Raw genomic sequence first — 26,770 nt, 5'->3', positions numbered from 1 at the left:
TTCGTCCACCAAGATTGGCAATAAATCTTTTATTCGTCACAGCCAGGGCTGAAAGGAAAGTTCGTTTGTGTGAAACTACTTGATTTTTTTCGTGGATGAATACTCCTCCATTTGACCTGAAATTTGTCGTTGTTTGTACCAAATTCAATGGAGATTCTTGGGTGGAATTTCAGGAAAAAACTATTCCGGGAGAATTTTTCAGAAATTTTGTGCAAACCAAGGCTATATATTCTACCGAAACTTGTGAAATTCCGGCCTAATTTCTGCAATTTCATTATGGGTCTGTATTGCGCTGAAAAAAATTCACACAAGCATTTTCTTATGGTTTTTGCACCCAGGCAAGGAGGCACGTCCATAAACGAATCACAAAAAGAAGATACGGGGAAGAAAAACCAGGACATTTTGTTTCCGAAAACTGGTTTTGTTCACTCTCGGTCCGGGACTTACTACGCCTTACTCCTTGGGTATTTTAGTCTGAAATTTTTCCCGGACATTCGTCACTGCGTCTATTGAGGTTTGACTGAGGTTTGAGCCCTAGATTCGTCCCACAAGATTGACAATAAATCTTTTATTCGTCATTGCCAGAGCTGAAAGGAAGGTTCATTTGTGTGTGAAACTGTTTGATTTTTTTTCATGGGTGAATACTCATCCGTTTGACCTGAAATTCTTCGTGTTTTATCCAAAATTCAGTGGATAGTCTTGAGTGGAATTTCAGGAAAAAAACTATTCCGGGAGAATTTTTCAGAAATTTTGTGCCAACCATGGTTATCCTCTACCAAAACTTGTGAATTTTTGGCCTAATTTCTGCAATTTCATTCTAGGTCCATATTGCGCTGAAAAAAATTCACACAAGCACTTTCGTATGTTGTTTGCACCCAGGCAAGGAGGCCCGTCCATAAACGAATCACAAAAAGAAGATACGGGAAAGAAAAGACAGGACGTTTTGTTTTTGGAAAACCGGTTTTGTTCACTCTCGGTCTCGGACTTACTACGCCTTACTCCTTGGGTATTTTGGTATGTAATTTTTACCAGACATTCATCATTGTGTCTATTGAGTTTTGGCTGAGGTTTGAGCCCCAGATTCGTCCTACAAGATTGGCAATAAATCTTTTATTCGTAATTGCCAGGGCTGAAAGGAAAGTTCGTTTGTGTGTGAAAATGTTTGATATTTTTCGTGGGTGAATACTCATCCGTTTGACCGGAAATTTGTCGGGTTTTGTCCCAAATTCAGTGTAGATTTTTGGGTGGAATTTCAGGAAAAAAACTATTCTGGGAGAAATTTTCAGAAATTTTGTGCAAACCAAGGCTATTCTCTACCGAAACTTGTGAAATTCCGGCCTAATTTCTGAAATTTCATTCTGGGTACGTATTGCTATAAAAAAAATCACACAAGCACTTTTGTATGTTGTTTGCACCCAGGCAAGGAGGCACGTCCCTAAAAACATCACAAAAGGAAGATACGGGGAAGAAAAGGCAGGATATTTTGTTTTCGGAAAACCAGTTTTGTTTACTCTTGGTTTGGGACTTACTACGCCTTATTCCTTGGGTATTTTTGTCTCAAATTTTTACCAAACATTCGTCACTGCGTCTATTGAGTTTTGGCTGAGGTTTGAGTCCCAGATTCGTCCCACAAGATTAGCAATAAATCTTTTATTCGTCTCTGCCAGGGCTAAAAGGAAGGTTCATTTGTGTGTGAAACTGTTTGATTTTTTTCGTGAGTGAATACTCATCCGTTTGACCTGAAATTTGTTGCGTTTTTTCCCAAATTCAGTGGAGATTCTTGGGTTAAATTTCAAGAAAAAAAATATTTCGGGAGAAATTTTCAAAAATTTTGTGCAAACCAAGGTTATGCTCTACCAAAACTTGTGAAAATCCGACTTAATTTCTGCAATTTCATTCTGGGTCCGTATTGCGCTGAAAAAAATTCACACAAACACTTTCGTATATTTTTTGCACCTAGGAAGGGAGGCACATCCATAAACGAATCACAAAAAGAAGATATGGGGACGAAAAACCAGGACGTTTTGTTTTCGGAAAATCGATTTTGTTCACTCTTGGTCTGGAGTTACTACGCCTTACTCCTTGGGTATTTTGGTCTGAAATTTTTACCAGACATTCGTCACTGCGTCTATTGAGTTTTGACTGAGGTTTGAGCCCCAAATTCGTCCCACAAGATTGGCAATAAATCTTTTATTCGTCACTGCGAGGGCTTAAAGGAAGGTTCGTTTGTGTGAGGTTGTCTGCTTTTTTTCGTGGGTGAATACTCATCCGTTTTACCTGAAATTTGTCGCGTTTTGTCCCAAATTAAGTGGAGATTCTTGGGTTGAATTTCAGGAAAAAACTGTTCTGGGAAATTTTTTCAAAAATTTTATGCAAACCATGACTATCGTGTACTGAAACTTGTGAAATTCCAATTTAATTTCTGCAATTTCATTCTGGGTCCGTATTGCGTTGAAAAAAAATTCACACAAGCACTTTCGTACGTTGTTTTGCACCCAAGAAAGGAGGCACGTCTATAAATGAATCACAAAAAGAAGATACGGGGAAGAAAAGCCAGGACGTTTTGTTTTCAGAAGACCGGTTTTGTTCACTCTCGGTAAGGGACTTGCTACGCCTTACTCCTTGGGTATTTTGGTTGGAAATTTTTACCAAACATTCGTCACTGTGTCTATTGACTTTTGGCTGAGGTTTCAGACCAGATTCGTCCCACAAGATTTGCAATAAATCTTTTATTTGTCACTGCTAGGGCTGAAAGGAAGGTTCGTTTGTGTGTGAAACTGTTTAATTTTTTTCGTGGGTGAATACTCATCTGTTTGACCTGAAATTTCTCGCGTTTTGTCCCAAATTCAGTGGAGATTCTTAGGTGGAATTTCAGGAAAAAACTATTCCGGGAGAACTTTTCAGAAATTTTTTGCAAACCAAGGCTATCCTCTACCGAAACTTGTGAAATTCCGACCTAATTTATGCAATTTCATTTTGGGTCTGTATTCCGCTGAAAAAATTCACACAAGCACTTTCGTATGTTATTTGCACCCTGGCAAGGAGACACGTCCATAAACGAATCAGAAAAAGAACATACGGGGAAAAAAAGGCAGGAAGTTTTGTTTTTGGAATTCCGGTTTTGTTCACTCTCGGTCTGGGACTTACTAGGCCTTACTCCTTGGGTATTTTGGTCTGAAATTTTTAGCAGACATTCGTCACTGTGTCTATTGAGTTTTGGCTGAGGTTTGAGCCCCAGATTCGTCCCACAAGATTGACAATAAATCTTTTATTCGTCACTGGCAGGGCTGAAAGGAAGGTTCGTTTTTGTGTGAAACTGTTTGATTTTTTTCTTGGGTGAATACTCGTTCGTTTGACCGGAAATTGGTCTCATTTTGTCCCAAATTTAGTGGAGATTCTTGGGTGGAATTTCAGGAAAAAAAACTCTTCTGGAAGAATTTTTCAGAAATTTTGTGCAAACCAAGGCTATCCTCTGCCGAAACTTGTGAAATTCCGGTCTAATTACTGCAATTTCATTTTGGGTCCGTATTGCGCTGAAAATTTCACACACGCACTTTCGTATGATGTTTGCACCCAGGCAAGGAGGCACGTCCATAAACGAATCACAAAAAGAAGATACGTGGAAGAAAAGACAGGACGTTTTGTTTTCGGAAAACCGGTTTTGTTACTCTCGGTCTGGGACTTACTACGCCTTACTCCTTGGGTATTTTGGTCTGAAATTTTTACCAGACATTCGTCACTGTGTCTATTGAACTTTGGCTGAGGTTTGAGCCCCAAATCAATCCCACAAGATTGGCAATAAATCTTTTATTCGTCACTACCAAGGCTGGATGGAAGTTCGTTTGTGTGTGAAACTGTTTGATTTTTTTTGTGGGTGAATACTCATCCATTTGATCTGAAATTTGTTGCGTTCCCAAATTCAGTGGAGATTCTTGGGCGGAATTTCAGGAAAAAACTATTCTGGGAGAATTTTTCAGAAATTTTGTGCAAACCAAGGCTATCATCTACCGAAACTTGTGAGTTTCCGACCTAATTTCTGCAATTTCATTCTGGGAACGTATTGCACTGAAAAAAATTCACACAAACACTTTCGTATGTTGTTTGCACCCAGGCAAGGAGGCACGTCCATAAACGAATCACAAAAAGAAGATACGGGGACGAAAAGCCAAGACGTTTTGTTTTTGGAAAACAAATTTTGTTCACTTTCGGTCTGCGACTTACTATGCCTTACTCCTTGGGTATTTTGGTCTGAAGTTTTTACCAGACATTCGTCACTGTGTCTATTAAGTTTTGGCTAAGGTTTGAGCCTCAGATTCGTCCCACAAGATTGACAATAAATCTTTTATTCGTCAGTGCCAAGGCTGAAAGGAAGGTTTGTTTCTGTGTGAAACTGTTTGATTTTTTTCGTGGGTGAATACTCATCCGTTTGACCTGAAATTTGTCGCGTTTGGTCCCAAATTCAGTGGAGATTCTTGGGTGGAATTTTAGGAAAAAACTATTCTGGGAGAATTTTTCAGATATTTTGTCAAACCAAGGCCTAATTCTGGCCTAGTTTCTACGATTTCATTCTGGGTCCGTATTAAGCTGAAAAAAATTCACACAAACACTTTCGTATGTTGTTTGCAACTAGGCAAGGAGCCACGTCCATAAACGAATCATAAAAAGAAGATACGGAGATGAAAAGCCAGGACGTTTTGTTTTCGGAAAACCGGTGTTGTTCACTATCGGTCTGGGACTTGCTACGCCTTACTCCTTGGGTATTTTGGTCTGAAATTTTTACCAGACATTCGTCACTGTGTCTATTGAGTTTTGGCTGAGGTTTGAGCCCTAGATTCGTTCCACAAGATTAGCAAGAAATCTTTTATTGGTCACTGCCAGGGCCGAAAGGAAGTTTCGTTTGTGTGTGAAACTGTTTTTATTTTTTTCATGGGTGAATACTCATCCGTTTGACCTGAAATTTGTCGCATTTGGTCCCAAATTCAGTGGAGATTCTTGGGTGGAATTTCAGGAATAAAACTATTCCGGGAGAATTTTTCAGAAATTTTGTGCAAACCAAGGCCTAATTTCTGGCCTAGTTTCTCGAAGTTCATTCTGGGTCCGTATTGCGTTGAAAAAAATTCACACAAGCACTTTCGTATGTTGTTTGCACCCAGGCAAGGAGGCACGTCCATAAACGAATCACAAAAAGAAGATACGGGGACGAAAAGCCAGGACGTTTTGTTTTCGGAAAACCGGTTTTGTTCACTCTCGACCTGAGACTTATTACGCCTTACTCCTTGGGTATTTTGGTCTGAAATTTTTACCAGACATTCGCCACTGTGTCTATTGAGTTTTGGCTCAGGTTTGAGCCCCAGATTCGTCCCACAAGATTGGCTATATATCTTTTATTCGTCACTTCCAGGGCTGAAAGGACGGTTCGTTTGTGTGTGAAACTGTTTGATTTTTTTCGTGGGTGAATACTCATCCGTTTGACCTGAAATTTGTCTTGTTTTATCCCAAATTCAGTGGAGATTCTTGGGTAGAATTTGAGGAAAAAACTATTCTCGGAGAATTTTTCAGAACTTTTGTGCAAACCAAGGCTATCAAATTCCGGCCTAATTTCTGCAATTTCATTCTAGGTCCGTATTGCGTTGAAAAAAATTCACACAAGCACTTTCGTATGTTGTTTGCACCCAGGCAAGGAGGCACGTCCATAAACGAATCACAAAAAGAAGATACGGGGACGAAAAGCCAGGACGTTTTGTTTTCGGAAAACCGGTTTTGTTCACTCTCGACCTGAGACTTATTACGCCTTACTCCTTGGGTATTTTGGTCTGAAATTTTTACCAGACATTCGCCACTGTGTCTATTGAGTTTTGGCTGAGCTTTGAGCCCCAGATTCGTCCCACAAGATTGGCTATAAATCTTTTATTCGTCACTGCCAGGGCTGAAAGGACGGTTCGTTTGTGTGTGAAACTGTTTGATTTTTTTCGTGGGTGAATATCATCCGTTTGACCTGAAATTTGTCTTGTTTTATCCCAAATTCAGTGGAGATTCTTGGGTAGAATTTGAGGAAAAAACTATTCCCGGAGAATTTTTCAGAAATTTTGTGCAAACCAAGGCTATCCTCTACCGAATCTTTTGAAATTCCGGCCTAATTTCTGCAATTTCATTCTGGGTCCGTATTGCGCTGAAAAAAATTCACACAAGCACTTTCGTATGTTGTTTGCACCCAGGCAAGGAGGCACGTGTGACAACTTCAATGATGTTTAGTATTCATAAATAAATAATTCTTTTTTAATATTTTATTATATTAATAGAGAAGGACTTAAGATTTATATTTTCTTTAAAGATTTTTTCATCATTATTTAAAATTTTAAGAGTTAGTGTGAAATTGTTATTTAATTTTGTTATAAAGAGTCTACCAAAAATCAATTTTATAAAAGTATTTATTATTTACGTTGATCAATCTATTTAATCCACCAACCTAGAAGGTACTAAAAGATAGACAATATTAAATTGAGCTCTTTATTAAATAGGTTAAAGTGGCTTGAGAAAAAGAATCATATTAATTCTAAGATAATGCGTCACTCAACTATCTTTTTGGTATTTATGAAAGAAAATTATAATGATTTTTTTTTTTAATTTTACAAACTTTTATTTACTTAAAAAGTTTATTTTTACATTTTTAAAATTGTTAATTAACATTTGTATTAAAAAATAATCTTAGTAACACATTTTATCATTAACTTTTTTTTTTCATTTTATGATTTCTTTTCACAGGTACGATTTTTGTCAGCATTTTACAATCTTAGTTTTATATTTTTGTATACTTTTTGTGGCTTTGATCCAAACGTGATGGTACACAAGTCAATAAGGATTTACAAAACAAAACAATAAGAGATCAAATATATTACATAAATTTTGAATAAATTATAAATTATTTTTTAATAACTTTAAAATAACTTTTTATAAATAATTATTGCAATTATATATTTTCATTAATAGATATAGTGTCCTTCTGTTCGTGCTTAAAAGAGTGATTGTTTAAAGAAAATTAAAGGATATATTATGTTAAATAATTTTTATAAATTAATTATTTAAAAAATTATATTATATTTAATTTGTAGAATAGTTCATATCTCTAGACATCAAACGTTCAATTAGCAAATTTAACAATTATATACACACATAATAATCTATAGACTAAATAATAAATCAAGTGGTTTAGTGACTTTCATTTTATTGGTAGTCTTAGTAAGAGGACAAGGGTTTTTATTCTATCTTTAACATTTTTATCTTTCATTTTCCGTATATTTTGTGTATTTTTGCGATTACTTATGTGAGCATACAAATGAAACATTAATAATTGATATGTGGGGCAATTATATATTATTATATTTTTATAATTTCTTTATTTGTATTTACGTAATAATTCTTTAAATTTTTTTAAAATTATTATATTATTATATTCAAAGTACTAGTAATTATAATTGAACGGTTACTATTCACTTTTCCACAATTGTTTAGAGAAATGGAAGCTTACAAATATTATATGAAGGAAGTCATTTTTAAAAAGAATCAAATAACAAGGATTTGGTCACTTTAGTGAAAGATATCTCAAAAAGACGCCTCTAGATTTTATTTTAATTTATTTAGTAAGAGATATACGAAAAACTATAGTTCTCATGCATTCAAATTCTAAAAACATTCAAACTTTTATTTATCTTTAATGTTTATGGTTGACACTGTTGGGTGTGAGAGTAATTAGGGGACTTCCAACATTAAATTTTACATTTTTTCTCCAAAAATATCTCACTTATTGAGGTGGAATATAATTAATTCTAACTCTATATAGAGTTTTCTTTAAATTTCAATATACTTATGTTCTTTTGTCTCTCCTTTGTCTTATGAATGCCTAAAACGAGTTTAGAAATTACGACTTAATAGGTAAGTTAATAAAATCTGAATCAGTGCTATTAGTATATTATCATCAATTGTTTCATGCTTCCAAATTCTTTGGAAACTGTAAAAAATGGTCTATTATGTCAATTATATTCACAAAATTATTATAAAAAAATTTAAAAAAATATACTTGTAAAATATGATTTTTCTTATTCATCTTTAATAATATTATTTATATCTTACCTATTTTCTTTCCAACTGTCATAACTTGCTAATCCTTAAATGTGACCTAAATAGCAGCAATTGGTTTGAAGGCACGTGAGTGTAAAGAAGAAGAAATGGTCCACAAATAAGATGATGACTAACAATTTTTTAACCTAAAACCAAGAACAATAGGAAGCCAACACACGCAACTATCTCTCTATCATCATCTTCTTCAACCACCGGTTCAGATTCCTCTACAATTCTATTTCCTATTCCTATTCCTATTCTAATGTTTTTATTAAATAAATACTACTAATTTTCTCAACTTTTCTAGATAATCTAATTTCTCTATTAAATATACAAACCCCTGTAACTTTTTCTTCACGACAACAACCAGATGTGTTATTATTATTTTAGAAACAATTATACTAAAATCAGATAAAAGTAATTAAAGAGTAATTATTTTCCCTATTTGCTTATTACAAATGTATATTTAATCATATACTTATTATTTTTAAATTTATTATTAGATTACTGTAATATGAGTTTAATGAACACAACACACATCTCTTAACCCAACACAATTATGTCTTTCTTTTATGTTATATATTATATGTCTAATGACTACAAGTCACTAGTCGGTTCTTTTTTTATTTTATTTTGTTTTTTTACTAGAAAAACAAAACCTCACAGACAACTTCAGCCGAGTCTTCTCTCCGAACTCAAAAGCTGAAAAAAAAAATCTATTCATTGAAGTGTGTTTTGGTTGGTTTTAGATTTTGTTATTAGGTGAATCTTGATCATAGGAACAATAACGGTCTACTTTTTGTTCCGGTTTTCAGTTTCACTAGTTTTTATACTTTTCTTTTGATCTTAAATCAGTCGTTTTTTTAGATCACATCATCTTTGAAGAGACCATTGACAACCCTTCGGTTTATGCTTCAATCTTGTATTTTTTATTTTTTTTTTGGTTTTTTTTGTGTGTTTTTAAACCTAATCTAAATGGAAATGTTGCTAAAAAACCCTTTATACACAAACCCAGAACCTTGTCAGCACCTTGCTGAGTACAAGCTCAAGCATGGTTTCAGTGGCTACAAAGCCATCCAAAAGCTCCTTGTGACCTCCTCAATTGGGAAAACCAGTGTGAAGAAACCCAACACAAAGGTACCCAGATGCAGTTTCTGTAATGGCTGTGAAGGGAGGTTCTATTTGTGTCTGATTTGCTCTTCATTCTCATGTTTGGATCACACCATTCTGCACCCTCAGTCAGAAGCTGGTCATGCTGTTTTTGTGGACATTGAAAGGGCTGAACTTTATTGTGGGGTGTGCTGTGATCAATTGTATGACCCTGATTTTGACCAAGTTGTGATGTCTAAGCACTCAATGGGGGTGGCAAGTGGTGCCACTGGGAATGAAAGCATTGGGCAGAGGTTGATCAAGAGGAGGAGATTGGTTTCTGGGGTTGGGTTGAATTTTCAGAAATCTAAGTGTGGAGTTTCCACCAAAGATGTGAGAGCTAAATCATGTTATCCTATGGGGTTGAGGGGATTGAACAATCTGGGTAGCACGTGTTTTATGAATTCTGTGCTCCAAGTGTTGCTTCATGCACCTCCTGTCAGGGACTATTTCCTGAGTGGTGGACACAGATGGGAAGCTTGTCATCGTAGAAGAACCACAGATCTGATGTGTTTACTTTGTGAAGTCAATGCTATTTTCTCAGCTGTGTATTCGGGGGATCAGAATCCATATACTCCTGCTCAGTTTCTCTACAGGTCTGATATTGCTCTTTGTCATACTCATGCTATTGGGTTTTAGATTTTGTCTAATGAAAATAAGGGCTGACATTTATCAGGGGATCTAGTGATCTGCTTCATTATGCTTTTAAATGATCCTGATACAAATAATTTGGTTGAGTTACTTTATTAGGAGTTCTCTGATAGTTGTTATGAGATATCTCATGGTGAGTAGTATCTTTGAGATTTTGGTCTTTGATAAAATCTATTGACATTGTGTGATCCATGTGACCTCATATAGGCTTTTGTTATTGTTGATTTTTCAGATATTCAATCAATAGGCTTAGAAAATAGGAAATTTATTGATTCCCTGAGCCGGACATTTAGTATTATGAAAATATTTGATTTGGTCTGACTGAAGTAACAAAAGTGACACCTTCTAATGTGAAGGTTTATGTGAAAAAAGCAAGCATGTTTTTTAGCATTCATGTTATCAGTCAGCTCTAAGATGATTGATGTTTTTTATTATAAGTTTGAAGTTGATAAAATTTGTTTGTATGAAGCTAATTGCAATTTAGATGGAGCAATGGTAGTTGAAACCAAAAACTTTTATGACTTTGGATTTGCATTGCACCCATTATGTTGCTTTGGTGATCAAATTCCTGTTTCTTTTGAATGGTGAAACTTTTTGTTTTTGTTTCAAGCTGGTGGCAGCATTCAGCAAATTTAGCGAGTTATGAGCAGCAGGATGCTCACGAGTTTTTCATTTCGATGTTAGATGCTATCCATGAGAAAGAGGGCAAAGCAAGGAATGGAAGCAAAGGTAATTAAATATTGATTTGGTGTTTTCCTTCTGTCTTACGTGCACAATGCAACTGTGGTATAATTTTTGCTAGTATCTTAATGATGTACTTTGTCCAAATAATGATAGTAATAATAATAATAGTAGTAGTAGTTAAAATAATACTGATGTAACTGGCTAGGAAGGATGTTGTTTCTGTGAACACATAACAGCTTTAACACCAAATATTTATTCTGATGTTTTTGCTGTCTGGGAAACATTGTAACTAAAGAAATCTAGACTTGTTACATTACTCAATTGTTGTTGTTTTTCAAACGCATAATGCATGCTATTGTTTTATACAGGTAACGAAGACTGTCAATGTATTGCTCATAGGGTGTTCTATGGGTTATTGAGATCAGATGTTACTTGTATGGCCTGTGGATTCACCTCAACAACTTATGATCCTTGTGTTGACATTTCACTTAACTTGGACACTAGTGTCTCTTCAACAGAAAAGGGTAAAAAGCTTACCAAACGGAATGAGGATGGAAATATGTCTACACTTTCGGGTTGTTTAGATTTGTTCACAAGGCCAGAGAAGTTGGGGTCAGACCAGAAACTTTACTGCCAGAATTGTCAGGAAAAGCAGGACTCTTTGAAGCAAATGTCCATTAGAAAGCTTCCATTAGTACTTAGTTTACATGTAAAACGATTTGAGCACTCTTTTGTCAAAAGGTCTTCAAGAAAAATAGATCGCTACCTGCAGTTCCCATTTTCCTTAGACATGTCTCCATATTTGTCCTCCTCAATCCTTAGAGCCAGATATGGAAATAGAATTTATTCTTTTGGGGGTGATGAATCAGATATATTTTCTGAGTTCGAAATTTTTGCTGTGGTGACACATTCGGGTACGCTCGAGTCTGGCCATTATGTTTCGTTCGTGCGTATAAGGAATCAATGGTACAAATGTGATGACGCTTGGATAACTGAGGTTGATGAGGCTACAGTCAGAGCTTCACAGTGTTACATGATTTTCTATGTGCAGAAAACTTTGTACAATAAAGCAAATGAAGACCAGAGTCACGCACCAAATTGCCCTGGAAGAGAGCTATTTTTTCCTATTGCTGGTTTTTGCTAGAGAGGAGGATTATAAAGTGAGTACTTGTCATTCGAAGAGTGGACTATATATTGTGCTTGTGGCGTTGAAAAGCCAGCTTGATGTTCTGTGAGGGAATTTATTTTTCTTCCAATTTCCCCTCAGGTTTGTAGAATCACAGTTCATAGTTAACAAGATGGATTTGCAATATGCATCTCAAAAGTTCGGACTGCTAAAATGCAGAAATGGGAATGAGATGTCAGGTTGCTAATTTGATTCTAATTGAATATTTGCATGTGCATGTGGTTGTGGTTGTCATTAGCAGCATTGCAACAAAGATCAAGGAGCCAGAAGTGACTCAACTCTTTCACAACTTTTCACACTATGCTTACTCAAATTCTTTAATTGCAGGTAGTCATGTACATAACCCTTTTCAATTGATGCTAACAAAAGTTGTTGAACAACCATTGTTACTCTCCCGTCTGCACCAAGTGAGGCATAGAGAAAAAGAGAGTTAAAGGGAAAAAAGAGATTATGTTGATGACTGTTTCTAATTCCTGTGTCTAACAGGGACATTGTAATAATACTCATGTCCAATGTTCACATGGCGTTATCTCTGCTTTGTTGTTAGAGTGCAGATTACTTAATTGGGTTGCTTATTTGGTGCACAATAATAGACAAGGGTTTTGTTGAAGGCAAGTTTATTCTTTTAAAGGTGATATGATATGAGGAATATTATCACTCCAACTTGAAGTTGTTTGCTGCTGAGAGAAAAATGCAGCTATATGATTAATAGTGTCTTACATTGAAGTCAAGAAACTAGTTAATTGATAATTGGAGGAGAACATGTCACAGTATACTTATATTTTTCACACTTAAAGATTAAAAACGTGCAAGATAAATTTGGAATCAAAGGGTGAAAATTGATTTCTCTTTATCTGACTCCAACATTTCTATCTTCTGCCTGTATTTGATATTATTTAGTTTAATTTTTAGATATTGTTAAGATTATTTAGGAATTTTCTTTATATCAATTTGTTGTAAAATCTTAATGGATGTTTTTGTAAAAATAGTATAAATTCAGGATTGATGGTGTTTAAAGTTCAGAACCTGCCATCTGCATAATAACAGTAGTTTGGATTTGGTTACACACAGTAAATGATCTATATTTTTGCAACAGCTATTATCTTGCTGTTAAAATTGGGAGAACATAACCATATAAGGATAGGTGTTATAATGATAATGAAAGTGGTAAGTAATACAAAATATAAAAAAAAATTCTGGTTCCATCAAATGGGCCCTCCTAAAGCATAAAGAAGAGAAAAGATGTATAAAGGTTATAAGAAGATGCTTAAAGATGAAGAAATGGTGAAGAAAAGGAAAAGCAGTGCTAGTGTTCTACATAGACACATAAGGGCTATTTGGATGATACTTGAGAGCAGGGGTTCAAGAGTGATACACTTTTTTTTATGCATGATTTGATTTAATGATGGCCCTCCAACTTTGGAACTATTCATCATTGAATGTCCTTCACCATTGTTCCTTCCACTTCTTGTTCCATAGTAAAGAAAGTACAACAAATTGTGGACATAAAGAAGAAGGGGATTTTGGGACATAAAAAAGCAGTTAAAAACAGGATCTCAATATAAAATTACCAACTCTAAATATTGTGTAGATTAAGCAAAACACATAGGTACTTGTATGAGAATGAATATTTTTGAAAAAAAAATCTCTATGTGCTAAAATTAAGAGAGAATATTTAAAAAATAACACAATAAAATACTAATTGAAAGCTATGTTCTTAAAATAACTTCTTATTTATATAAGAATGAAGTTTTCTAGAACATAATAATGTTTTCAAAAGAACATTTTGTATGGATTCCCTATTTTCTTCTAATCTACTAATGCTATGAGAAGCATTTTAACTAGCAACAACTTGGCCCTAAAATAACTATGATTAATAATAACATGAGACAAAAGTGTTTAAAAAAAGGGAACCAAGTTAGGTGAACTACCTCCTAATGAGTAATGACCTAATCAAGTTAAAACTTTTGTTTTCATATTTTTAGTTATCTTCAATAAAATAAAACATGAGATAAGATAAGATACTAAAATATAATGAACATGTCAATACCTGACATAAAACTATTTTAATTTGGTTATTTTGATATTAAATGTATTATACAGTAAAAGAAAAAAAATCTATATCATAATAATCTTATCTAATTCGAATAAATTATTTTTTAATTTTATCTTTAAACAAAAGTTAGAATATTAGTTCCTGAGAAAATTTAGAAGTGTTGGTTACTTTATGAAGATTTGTCCTTTGATCAAGCCCAATACTATCTTTATTTATTTGGATTCAGTATTGTCTTACATTCACATTATTATATTACAATATTAGCTTACTCAGCAGATTTTTTTTAAACAAAGTTTCATATGTTTTCACATTATGTCACAGATTTTTCTAAAATCCTGAGTAAAAATTAATCATGTTTGTGATACTGCAACTGTTTTAATCTAATGAGTTTTTTTTTATATATAAAAATTGGACTTGAGTTTCACTGCATGAATAGTGTGTTTTGTTTATATAGTTTTATTTTGCAATATCTTTTCACTTGTGAATTTTTTTTTATTCTGACTGTTTCTACCCTAGATGTAGATTATTTGATGCATCAGAAAATTATAAAAAGGTATAATATATATAATAAATAGCTGCAATGAGTTTTGTAAGAAAAACATAATGAGTTAACATTTAACAGAATAATAAACGAGATATAAAATATAGAAAAATTATAGATACTATTTACGTATTATAAATAATGTCTGAAAAAACTTCTCTATTAAGATTTCTAGAAGGGAAACATAAAAAAAAAAACGAAATAATTTCTCTTGTAAATTAAAATTAACTTATTTATGAGCTAATTGGTCGAAATTCATATAGTTTCCTTAGAAAATTTAATTTGTGTTTAATTCTAATTTAAATAGTGTTTAATTTCTTTTTTTTCTTCTTATTTTTTTCTCTGGATGGCTTTTTTTAGAAGTTTATCTAATGATATTATAAGTGTATGTTTAATTTGACGTTTAGAGTTTTAAAACCCCGTTTTGAATGTGAAAAACGAAAGTTATTCAAAGATTTTTCTTTTAAAGTTATTCAAATTAATTTTTTATTTGTTTTCATTTATTTGGAATTTTGCTTATGGTCTTATGTCTTTATACGTGCTTATGAGGTCTAGATTCTTTAACATCAAATATAAGAAATTTATCTTTTATAAAAAAATTATTTATTTAGTATTTTGAATGGTAGGATAATATTTTGGATAATACTTATTTGATTGTGAGTAATGGAAAATAAATTAACTTATGAAATGACAATTGATGTTCTAACATATGCATTTCCAAGTTAGGTGAGTTTTCTAGTGGTGAGAAGGTATAAACTTATTTCCAAATTTGCACATGTTTGGAATGGTAATTCTTGATTGTTGTCATCTTATTTGCAAACCACTACGGGATTGGATAACTTTTAAAACTTGGACTAAGTTACCTGATCTATCTAATTAAACTTTCGATGATTTGGGTATCTTTAGTCACAAAGTGATCAAGGTTTTTTTATTTGGGTTAATTCCGTTTCGCCTATTAAAATTCTTATTCTATGGAAGTTATCACATAAGATAATTCTCTCAGATAAAGATGTTCAATTTAGGAACATTATTATGTGTTTTATGTGTTCTTTGCATAACCTGCAAAAAGAGAGTACTTTACATATTTTTTAGTGCAACTTTCTCTTAACTCTGATTTTGGATTTAACAAGCTTTTCCAAGTATGACTCTTTTTTTTTTCTCCTAATGATAATGACATTGCACAATTTCTTAAAGTTACAAGTAGTCATCTTCTTAAAGAAACTTGACTTGTAGTTGTTACTTATATTCTTTGGTTGTTGTGGATAATGGTAAACTGTACTAAGTTTCCAAAGATTCTGAATTTGGATATGATCATACACAAAATTCAATGGTATATCAAGTTATCTGATTTTTCTTCTAAAAAAATATGTATAACGGTATTATTGACTTTACTATTTTTAAGTTCTTTGATATCCAAATCATTTGGAAGAGGCCTAATGGTGGATGGGTTAAAAGCAACACTAATGGAACTACTAAAAGATGCTCAAGTCATGTTACTTGAGGCAGTATTTTTAGAGGAAGTCATGGTGAATACATTAGGAATTTCTTCCCTTATGTTGATGTTAATAAATCCTTTTATGCGAAGATTATGGGTGTTATTTTGGATATATAAATCTCATGGACTTGAGATTATAGATATTTGTGGTTAGAATGTGACTCCACCTTAGTCTGCCAAGCTTTTTCGTCTCCTCAGTTCGTTCCTTAGATCTTCGAGAAAGATGGATGAAGTGCATTAAAAAAATTGTGATGATATTGACTTAAGGTCTCTCACATTTACGTGAAGACAATCATTATGGTGACAATCCTATTAATTTTGAGATTGATAACAGATTAAATTTTAAGTGATTTAATGTTCTATCTCCTATTATTAGTTTAGAGTTTTCTCATAATAGGTATCAACTCCCTAATTTTTATTTTGTTTAGTTCCTTTGTGAGAGTATGACTTTTTGTTTTGTGAGCACGATTTCATCTACAAGAAAAATGGTGATTACCTATAGCCAAAATTCGTAGGTAAATATTTACCTATGGAAAAATTCATAGGTAAATCCCTCATATGTAACAAGTACCTACAAGCTATTGAAATTCACAGACAATTACAAAATGGGTTATATTCATGTACAAGTCAGATTCATAAGTAATTAAGTACGAATTCATAAGTAATGACATAAATTTCTTAACAAAATAATAATCGATGTAATCATTAGACGAATTATGTTGTTGATCACCTTGTATTTGTTCATTATCTTCTTGTTGATTTCGTTGGTGATCATTTGGTTGCTGAAAAATATGTTAAGCAGTTGTAGTTGTTGGTACTGTAGGTGGTAGGTACTAGAGGACTACACCAATAAGTGCTTGGATAAACTGGAGTTGGGAGCTCATTTGACAAATTTTCTCCTTAATAGTTGCAAGTCATTGTCTCAATTGATCAATCACTTGTGAATTAACATGACAACTCGAACATGCTTATGTTCGCTGCAAGTAACTTTCAACACAGTCATCATGATGATCGACATGTCTAACTCCATACACTCGTCCTTGTATCTTCCACATGCAGCCTCTAACCAACATTGATTCCTTAGTCTCTTCTCCTCAGTAGGGTGTAAGAGAGTGCATTATGAGATTTCCACAGTAGATGTATACTCATATATTAGAATAATTGACCGAGTCAAGAGGGGGGTGAATTAAACTTTGAAAGATTTTTTAAAAGATCTATATTAGAAAGAAGTTCTTTATAAAATCAATCAATTATAATATCAATCGATATATTGAAAGATCCAAATGTAACATAAATGATCATACGATCATTGCAAATGCACTAGATGATGCACCAGATAATTGTTCAATTACTTTATCAAACGATTGCTTCATAATGCTCAACACTCTATCACAGTATGTATCAGACAATAGACCTTCATGTAGAGATTGTATCAGACGATTGTTTAACACACAACACAGTTAATTAAAACAACGTTGAGAGAAGGAAAAGGAGAATCACACACTCATTTTTATACTGGTTATTCTTTCTCAAGAGTTACATCTAGTTTCTCAGCCACACCAACTGAGATTCCACTAAACAAGAATCTTTACAACACAAGACTCTCAAGAAAATCAATCTTGAACCCTACAAAAGGTCTACCCAAAAGCAACACCCCATGTTATTCAAGAAATTAGAAACCCCATCTAATTTCAATACACCAAATCAAAATCAAAAGAATAAAAGAACAACTACACCTGAATTTACAGTAGAAACAACTGGTTCTGAATATTTAGATCCTTCAATCAATGTATATAATCCAAGAAGTCTCCAAGTGTATGTTTTTCAAAATAAAATGTGCTTTTTCAAAACTAATAAGATTGTTGTGTGTATTTCAAAAAAACTGTTTGTTTTTCTCTCTTGTATCTCTTTAAATGTTTTTTGAAAGACTATTTTTAAGATTTCTCAAAATTACTTAATTTCAAATTGTTTTGTTATTTTTCAATGTATTGGAAATTAATTCCAGAAATTGATTTTACTTAAAAATGAAATCAACAAATTTAATTAAGTCTTCCATCTGTTATAAGTTTTAGATATTTTTTAAAAACATTTTCTTGGATTCTCATGGATTATTTACCTTCATATTTAGAGACAAACAAACTCTAAACTAAAACAAATCAAATACATTCTTAGTCTGCAAAGAGGATTGAATTAATCAAATACACAGCTTCAGCACCAACATTAAAGAGTGCTTGAGAATATTTAATCTCAAAATCTTCCTGCAGAAAATCAAACATTATTTTAAAAATAGTCAAATTTTTTAGTTCGATCTAATGAAAGAAACTCATGTGTGTCAACTAAATCTATCATCAAAAAATTCTCCTATTCTTTTTTATACGTGTTTGTTAGAATACTTCATTTGCATGAACTATAGTCTCTTAAAAAAATATTACAAAATAAAAAATTAGTAAATAGTTATTACATCATAATTAAATAACAACAAATATTAAATATATAGACAAAAACAAGTTATGGTAATTTGTTAATAAAAAATAAACTTTAATCATAATTGAATAACAACAAATATTAAAGATATAGGTAAAAACAAGTTATTGCAATTTGTCAATCAAAGAATAAACTATGATGCTATTTCATTCTTTTTACATAATATACATAAGGGGACGAATTTTTCATTCATGCATAAACTCTACTAAATCTTCATCTTTTGGCACATTAAATTCATAATATTGCAATTCATATTTCAAATAAATATTTTAAAAATGTAAAAGTAAAGAGTGAAATTCTTTAAATTTATATAAATGTCAATAATATCAAATGGTTTCAACCCATTTTTAGCATCTTTCAATTAGATTTATTTTAAGGAGGTTTTTAATAAAAGAATAATATTTATTTTTACAAGTCACCTATAACAAAAGGTTACTGACACTATTACAAAAGAATTTCTTACATAAATTATTTTAAACATTCTAAATTAATAAAAGATTAATCTCATCAGAAAATTAGAGAGTTTCAACATCTTTTTATTAAACTCAAAACACTGTAACAGTCTATTCTACATTATTATACTTACAATCGATTGAATTAGAAAGGAAAATATATATTTTTTTTTTTAAAGTGAAAATCATGGTTTTCTTATAACCATACATTTAAGTAGAAAAGAAATGAAAAATTAATGTTTGAATTATTTACCTTAACATTAGGTTGTCTTAAGCTTTTATATGTGCTTTTCTATGTGGTATCACCTAATCACTTTTGACATATGCATTGCACATATCACATATGACACAACATATAATAAAATTTAATATTACTTAATAACATTGACGTAGACCAAACAGGGGCAAATAGAAGAATGTGACAGAAAAATGCTAAAAATGAGAGAACAAGAAATTGAAGAAAAAAAAAAACAACCAAGTAAAAAACAAAAGTAAGGTAGCATAACCGACACATAGAGTAAATAAATGAAATCATTTATTTATTTATTGTTATGGGAAAGTGAGAATTGTTTTGAATACAGGTCTAATTAAATTTCAAGTTTCTTGAAATTTTATAGAAACTTTATATTTTTTTAAAACATTTGCTATTAGTTCATATATCAATGACATACATATCTCATCTTCATGGTGATTTCAGGAGGTAAATATAGAAGGAATTTCATCAATCATACTATTTACTTAAAAAAGTAATTAAATAAAAATTAATTTTAAAATAAAAAATAATTAATTATTATATTAATTAAATTAGATATTATTTTAAAAATTATAAATATTATAAATATTTAAAATAATTTCTAAATTAATAATTATTTCATATTCACAAATTAATAACTAAATCTCTAGTAACTAATTTAATATCAATTTAAAAATTATTTATTAATAATAAAAATTATTTTAAATATTAATAATTATTTTAGTTTTTAAAATATAATATTTAATTTAATTAATATAGTAATTAATTATTTTTTATTTTTAAAATTAATTTATATTTAATGATTTTTTTAATAATAAATTAATATAATCATTAATTATTTTTTATTTTTAAAATTATTTTTTATTTAATGATATTGTTAGTGAATAAAGTTTATATCATACTTAGTTAATTTATGCGTTAATAAACTTGTTTGGTACGAGATTTCACACACAGATATGCACCCTGATTAGAAGATTTTATCAGGAAATTTTAGTAGAATGTATAAGAAATATAATATTGGTATTAAAATAATTAATGGAGATCAATGTAAAAGAAATAAAAAAAATTATGTAATTTTGTAAACTTCATTTCAATAATGTAGTTTATTTAAAACCCTATAAATTTATTTTAAAAATTAAGGTCACCATTTCTTCAATAACTTAAAATTTCTAGTGAAACAAAAATGAAAAATGAAAATAATTTTGTGGTAACTTAAATTATAATTTTAAGGGATATAAAATACAAGAAATTTATAAAATTCTTTATCTATATATATATATACATATACTACATTTTTCTATTCATATAAAATTAATTCTAAAGATACTATTTTTAACTAATAAATTGTTGACATTTAAAAAAATATTTATGATATTTATAAGTTGTTGACTCATGTTTTATATCTTACAAAACTAATTCTATAATCTAGAAAATTTATATGAAAGAAAACCTAGTTATATCTTTTGCTTTTGCACTCCAAAAACTTTTGGAATGGAATGAACCATCATCAGATCTAGCTTTGGTGCTTTAACCTTTTGATAATTTGTGTTGAGTCAACAGCTTCATTGGCCTCAGCAAGGTGGCAACAAGATCTTACCGATGTGGGCCCACTTTCACTGTCTGAACCAATGACTTAGCTCCACACTTTCACTGTCTGCACCAATGGCGTAGCTCCATGATCTCAAAAAATTTTACCCTTTGATAACTATCAAACATATATGTCTAATGAATTCACAAGCAATGTTTTTTTTACCTTAAACATAAACTTTCAGAAAATCAACTGTAAAGGGTAGGAAAATTGTTAAGCCTGAACGAAGTTTCTTTGTTTTGCTGTTTTGCTCAAAACTCAGTAAAAGGAAGAAGGAAAGAGAAACATCAATACAGGGAAAATGAAGAAAAAAAATGCAAATTTAACTTTTTCTCTTTTGATTTTTCGGATAGAATAATCAAAATACCCATTTGTCATATTAAAAGGTTAATGTTGACTTGTCCTTTAGTTTGTTTTAAGATTTCACCAAGAAACTCAGAACCACAAGGCAAGGACCAAGTGGTGTGGATTTCCCTATCACACGCATTGAACTCATATTGGTCTCATTTGCCTTGATTTTATTCATCTCTTTGTTTCCTTTTTCAACTCTCTATTGATCCAGCAAATTTTTTGCTTTTCAAAATCCCTTTATCATTTGTCTGGAAACTGAAATCAGAGAGAAAAGTTTATCTTAGACTTGTTAGTGTTAGATTCCAATCATGCGTAGTTGAAAGAACAAATCTTGGAGGAATTTCTTGCAAGCTGATTTAATCTTTGCTGTGAAGGGTGCATCAAAGGTGTGATAATGCAGGAGGAGGGAAATCAGGAAGATCCATGTGGTGAATCTGTGGAGGAAAATGAACCCAAAAGGGGGGTTTGGGACTGTTTTTGCATCCCCGTCCAATGGTTTAGCATGCTTTCTAGGGAAATGCATTGGAGCTTTGTATTTGGGGTGGTGGTTATTTATGGAATAAGCCAGGGAATTGGTGGAGCTCTTGCTGAAGTTGGCACTAAGTATTACATGAAAGATGTTCAGAAGGTGCAGCCATCCGAAGCACAGGTTTATAAAGGAATCACATCCATTCCTTGGATTGTGAAGCCTCTTTGGGGTCTTCTCACTGATGTTCTCCCATTTTTTGGGTATCGCAGGAGACCTTATTTCGTTTTTGCTGGTATGTCATGCACTGTGCACTTCTTCTCTGATCTTCCTAAGTTCAGATAGGTTACATATATTTCAAATTAATTATTGTTTTAGGTAGGAATTTCAGTAATTTGTTAAATGTCTGGCAGCTTTTCTTTTCCTTCTACCCTTCACTTCTGAATGTTTGCCTAGATCTCTATCAGTTTGAAAGAACTTAAATGAATGCTAAGCTGTCAATACAGAGTGGAAGCACAACAGTAATAAATGTCTCTAATTGGATAGGACTATAGTCAAAATATTCCTTATATAGTTGGACAATCTTCCTGAGGACTAATGTTTAAGGGTTTAAGGTTGAGTTGAATTTAGCCCATTTCCAATACACTCTTTTAGGGGCTGGAAAAGTGACAGATGTAGTGTTATCAAATATTGTGGAGAAGACCGCCTCAAAGGAGATTTGGGACACTCTCATCAAATTGTATAAGGTTAAGTCACTTTACAATATTCTTGAAGAGGAAAATCTATCCTCTTCGAATGAGTGAGTCCACATGGGTTAAGTCACTTCACAATATTCTTGAAGAGGAAACTCTATACTCTTCGAGTGAGTGAGTCCACATGACAAACCACATCAACAATCTGAAATTATTTGCTGAACTTTCAGCGAAAAATTTCAACATAGTCGTAAATGAACGTTCTGAGCTTCTACTTTAGTGTTTACTTGATTCGTATGATTAAATCATCATCAATATAACAAATAACAATATTGATGGACACCTACACTTTAAGGATGTTGTCAGAGTTATTCTTGAAAAAGAATCCAAGCGAAAGGTAGAAAGGGTAGAAGGTTCAAAGCAAGCAAAGATTTTGACGATGATGAGAGGTAGATCAACAAAACATGGCTCCAGTGGGAGTCAAACTCATGGTAGATCAAAGTCTCAAAGTAAGAAGCGTCTCAAATGCTTCAAAGTAAGAAGCGTCTCAAATGCTACCAGTGTGGCAAAAGATGGCATGTAAAGAAAGATTGTTGGCATAAGAAGGATGGAGCTCAAATGTTACCATTGTGGCAAAAGAGAGCATGTAAAGAAAGGAAGGATGGAGGAAAGAACCCTAAAACATCAATCTCACAAGGTTGTGTTGCAAGTAGACGCTATTAACACAACACATCCTTCATTGTCAAATCTTGTTAGCACATATGAAAGCATGAAAATGCTAAGAAAAACTCAATTCAAATCGCTTTTGATCGTATGTGTAATTGTTAAAAACATTGAGTTAAATGATCTATTTATAGTGTTCAGAAAATGCTAATTAAAAATTGTTACTAAAATATTTAATTGATTATTCAAGATGTTAATCAGTTATTCTTAGTGAAATTTTGAGAAGCATTTAAAATGCTTTTTGGTTTAATTAATTATGGCACATGTTAATCGATTAAAATGTTGAGAGAATGGTTTTCTAACTCTTTGAACTACTATGGTCTTGGAGTGTGTCCAGCAATATAGAATAGATTTGATATCATGTTAAAATTTAGAGTTAGGTTTAATTCAGATTTACAAAACTAAAGTATAAGATAGAATTGTCCGATCCAAGTCTTGTAAGAATTTCATTGGTCAATCTCTAGTTCAAATGAGACTAACCACACCTATGAAAGTGCAGGGTAGCCTAAAGAAACTGCAATCTGTTTATAGTTTTACTCAATATGACATTATTTTGATATTATTTTGTAAGTTAGGTGTAGGATCTTTCATAATCCTATAAAACTGATTTGTTAGAATAGGGTTCTCTAAATCTTTGATCATATTTCTTGAGAAACTCGTTTCTCTTTTTTCCTCTTATTTTTCTCTACTAGAAGTTTTTTGTGTGGTGGTATTTGTTCAAATAGGCCAACAGAGAGCTTAGAGCCTCAAGCTACTTTTGCAAGCATAATCAAATACCTGCTTAAGTGTTTATATGATAAGATTGGTCCGAATAAGCTTCGTAAAAGTTCTTCCAAATACCACCTAAGTAACTGCTTCTTGACATATCATACGCTTAACAAGATCTTGATTGAACTTGGAATGATTGCAATATTTAGGAAGATCAATTTTTCAATTTTACTTTATTACTACAATGTGTATTAAGCATGAGTATAGTTAGCTTTTCTTCAAACAACCTTAGAAGGGTTACAACTACAACCAAGATTGTTTGCATTTAATGTGTTTCTTATTGAGGATTAACTTTGTACTTTATCACATATCAGTGATGCCGAGTAAGTATACAAGAGCTTCAGAAATTGCTTCACTAACATAGTAGCTTGACTTTTTGGCCTCTTTGACGGTTTCAGGTATCTTAGGAGTAATTTCCATGCTTTTGTTATCTTGGCATAAAAATCTGCATCTTGTGCTGGCCCTTCTATCATTAACAGCTGGGAGTGCTGGGGTGGCAATAGCAGATGTAACCATTGATGCTTGTGTGGCACAGAACAGTATCTCTCATCCCTCACTTGCAGCTGACATGCAAAGTTTATGTGCTTTTAGTTCTTCTGTTGGATCACTATTTGGTTTCTTCATTAGTGGTATCTTTGTTCACCTTATAGGCCCAATGGTTAGTCTTTGAAAACCTTTACCCCCTAAAACATGCAAAATTTTCCTTGTCTTTTATATTTTACTAAGAGAGCATTTTTCATCATAGGGGGTGTTTGGTTTGATGACTATCCCAGCTGGACTAGTAATTTTTGTTGGTTTTCTGCTTTATGAGCCTCGCATGCACCACACATCTTATAGACAGGTATAACTAGTTTATGTCATTCAATGGTCCTAATACAAGCATAAACTGAGTTTCCATGTCGTTTCTAGGTGAAACAAAATTTTTTTGAAGCTTCCAAGGCTATGTGGACTACATTGAAGAGCGAAGATGTATGGAGGCCTTGTTTATACATGTATTTATCCATTTCATTGAGTTTGGATATTCGTGAAGGAATGTTTTATTGGTATACAGACTCAAAGGGTGGACCATCTTTCTCTCAGGTATTTGATTTTATATATTCATCAATGTTATAGTTGAACAATGAGATTGACTCAGGTGCAAAATATGATTATTTTCCATGAACAGAGAGCACAAAAACAGAAAAGTTAGCCAAAAATCTCTTCTCTAGGTAACTCCTAGGTTCCTTCTCTAGTTATGTATGTCCCCTAGATTCCTTTTCCTATCTGATAACAAATGAGATATTGAACCCTTGTGATTAAGTGTAGCATTGTTCTACCATGTTTAATTAAATGATCTTAATTTGACATTACTCTTATTATATAATACTAATAAGAATAATAATAATACATGTCATCAATTAATACCTATCTTCCATTATCTTACACAGGAGAGTGTTGGTTTTATATTTTCAATTAGTTCAGTGGGGGCCCTTTTAGGTGCAATCCTATATCAGTATGCCCTGAAGGAATATGCATTCAGGAGCTTGCTCTTCTGGACTCAGTTGATATATGGTTTGTCAGGGATGCTTGATCTGGTTCTGGTGTTGAGATGGAACCTGAAGTTTGGCATAGCAGATTATTTCTTTGTTGTGATTGTTGAAAGCATAGCACAAATGACCAACAGGCTAAAGTGGATGCCTATGCTTGTGCTTAGCTCAAAGCTGTGTCCCTCAGGCATTGAAGGGACCTTTTTTGCTCTCCTAATGTCAATTGATAATGTTGGACTTCTGTCTGCATCATGGGGTGGTGGCTTTGTTCTCCACATTCTAAAGATCACAAGAACAAGGTTTGATAATATTTGGTTGGCCATTTTTATCAGGAACATCTTAAGGATCACTCCACTTTGGCTGCTGTTTTTGGTTCCTAGAGCTGACCCCAACTCTTCCATTCTCCCAGCAAGTGAAACCATGGATTCCAAGGTGGCTATTGACACTTCAGACACCAAAAATGTTGAATTGATGTCCCTTGTACACAGTGTTGATGGTAAATAGTTCAATGAAAACTAGACACATTCTTTTCTATTCTCAATTCCAAACACAGGAAATTACCAAGCTAGTGTAAATTAAAAATGCAATTTGTTTGCATTTAATGAGAAAAAGAAATTTAAGATGATTTTGAGTTAAGAAAATTGGCCTTTTATATGAATTTATTTATTCTCTTTATATCTTTATTTTAAATGATTTTTTAAGTTATTACATAAGGGGTTCCATAATAATTATTAATGAATGATAGGATGGTTGTGTAAAGTAAGCCCTTGACATACAATCAGTTTATTTATTATCAAATTGTTATATCAATTATCAAATTAAATAATAACACTAATGTTTTTCTCTTTTGAATAAACTTGAGATTTTTTTTTATTAACATTGCTTGGTAATTTTGCAATGTATTTATAATTTTACTCATAATTAGTTTTTCTTGAAAATTGACCAATCACTTTTAGTGAGATTTCTTTTCCCAATCTTTAAATCCATAGTTTTAATAAAATTTTGGACTTTTTATTAGCTTAGTTATATTTTTTGTTCTTAAAATTTAAATAAATAAATTTTAAACCTTTAAATTGAATAAAAAAAACAGTTCTTACAATTAAAAATTATTTTATTCTTTTAGAGACAAATGCATTAAAAAAGTGATGATGCAGTGTTAAGAACTATTATACACCTGACAAATACGGGGAGAGGATCATGTAACCACTTTTTACTAATTTTGGTTAATGTTGGGAATTAAAAATAAATATTCTGAAATTAAAAAGTTGATATTTTCTTATTTAAAAGATTCAAAATATGATTAGCCCAAACATTAGAATATTATAATTGTTATTAAATGCTTTTAGATATTAAATTATTATTCAAGTGAAGTTGTCATGGGTGTTGAATTTTTATTAATTATATATATATATATATATATATATTTTAAATATTCATTTCACCCAACTCATCCCATGATGGGTTTATTGCTAGCTTTTTATATATTATAAATACTTTTTGTGATATCGGATATACATGGAAAGATAATAGAACCAATAATAATAATATTTGTACATCCAACGCTCTTTCTATTTAGCACAGATACGGATA

The 26,770-nt window shown here is 32.0% G+C and overlaps 2 protein-coding genes across 3 annotated transcripts; both read left to right on the top strand.

Moving 5' to 3' along the window:
* The first annotated feature begins 8,689 nt into the window (after positions 1-8,689).
* On the top strand, positions 8,690-12,448 carry UBP22 (ubiquitin-specific protease 22). Its single transcript, XM_090298951.1, has 3 exons — positions 8,690-9,860; positions 10,526-10,644; positions 10,968-12,448. Exons 1-3 carry the CDS (start codon positions 9,091-9,093, stop codon positions 11,741-11,743), a joined length of 1,665 nt encoding a protein of 554 aa, XP_090155077.1. The 5' UTR covers positions 8,690-9,090; the 3' UTR covers positions 11,744-12,448.
* Positions 12,449-20,793: 8,345 nt separating this feature from the next.
* Positions 20,794-25,838, top strand: LOC137816662 (Major facilitator superfamily protein). Of its 2 annotated transcripts, XM_090298925.1 has the most exons (6): positions 20,849-21,766; positions 24,053-24,312; positions 24,400-24,495; positions 24,564-24,734; positions 24,820-24,862; positions 25,082-25,838. In XM_090298925.1, exons 1-5 carry the CDS (start codon positions 21,400-21,402, stop codon positions 24,841-24,843), a joined length of 918 nt encoding a protein of 305 aa, XP_090155051.1. In that variant the 5' UTR covers positions 20,849-21,399; the 3' UTR covers positions 24,844-24,862; positions 25,082-25,838. The 2 variants fall into 2 exon arrangements, with proteins under 2 accessions (XP_068476007.1, XP_090155051.1); XM_068619906.2 differs by lacking the exon at positions 24,820-24,862 and having other exon boundaries at positions 20,794-21,766.
* Positions 25,839-26,770: the final 932 nt, after the last annotated feature.

Source organism: Phaseolus vulgaris, chromosome 1, assembly GCF_051622355.1.
Source record: "Phaseolus vulgaris cultivar YP4 chromosome 1, ASM5162235v1, whole genome shotgun sequence".
Classification (NCBI taxonomy): Eukaryota; Viridiplantae; Streptophyta; class Magnoliopsida; order Fabales; family Fabaceae; genus Phaseolus; species Phaseolus vulgaris.
This window is presented reverse-complemented; position numbering and strand designations above follow the sequence as displayed.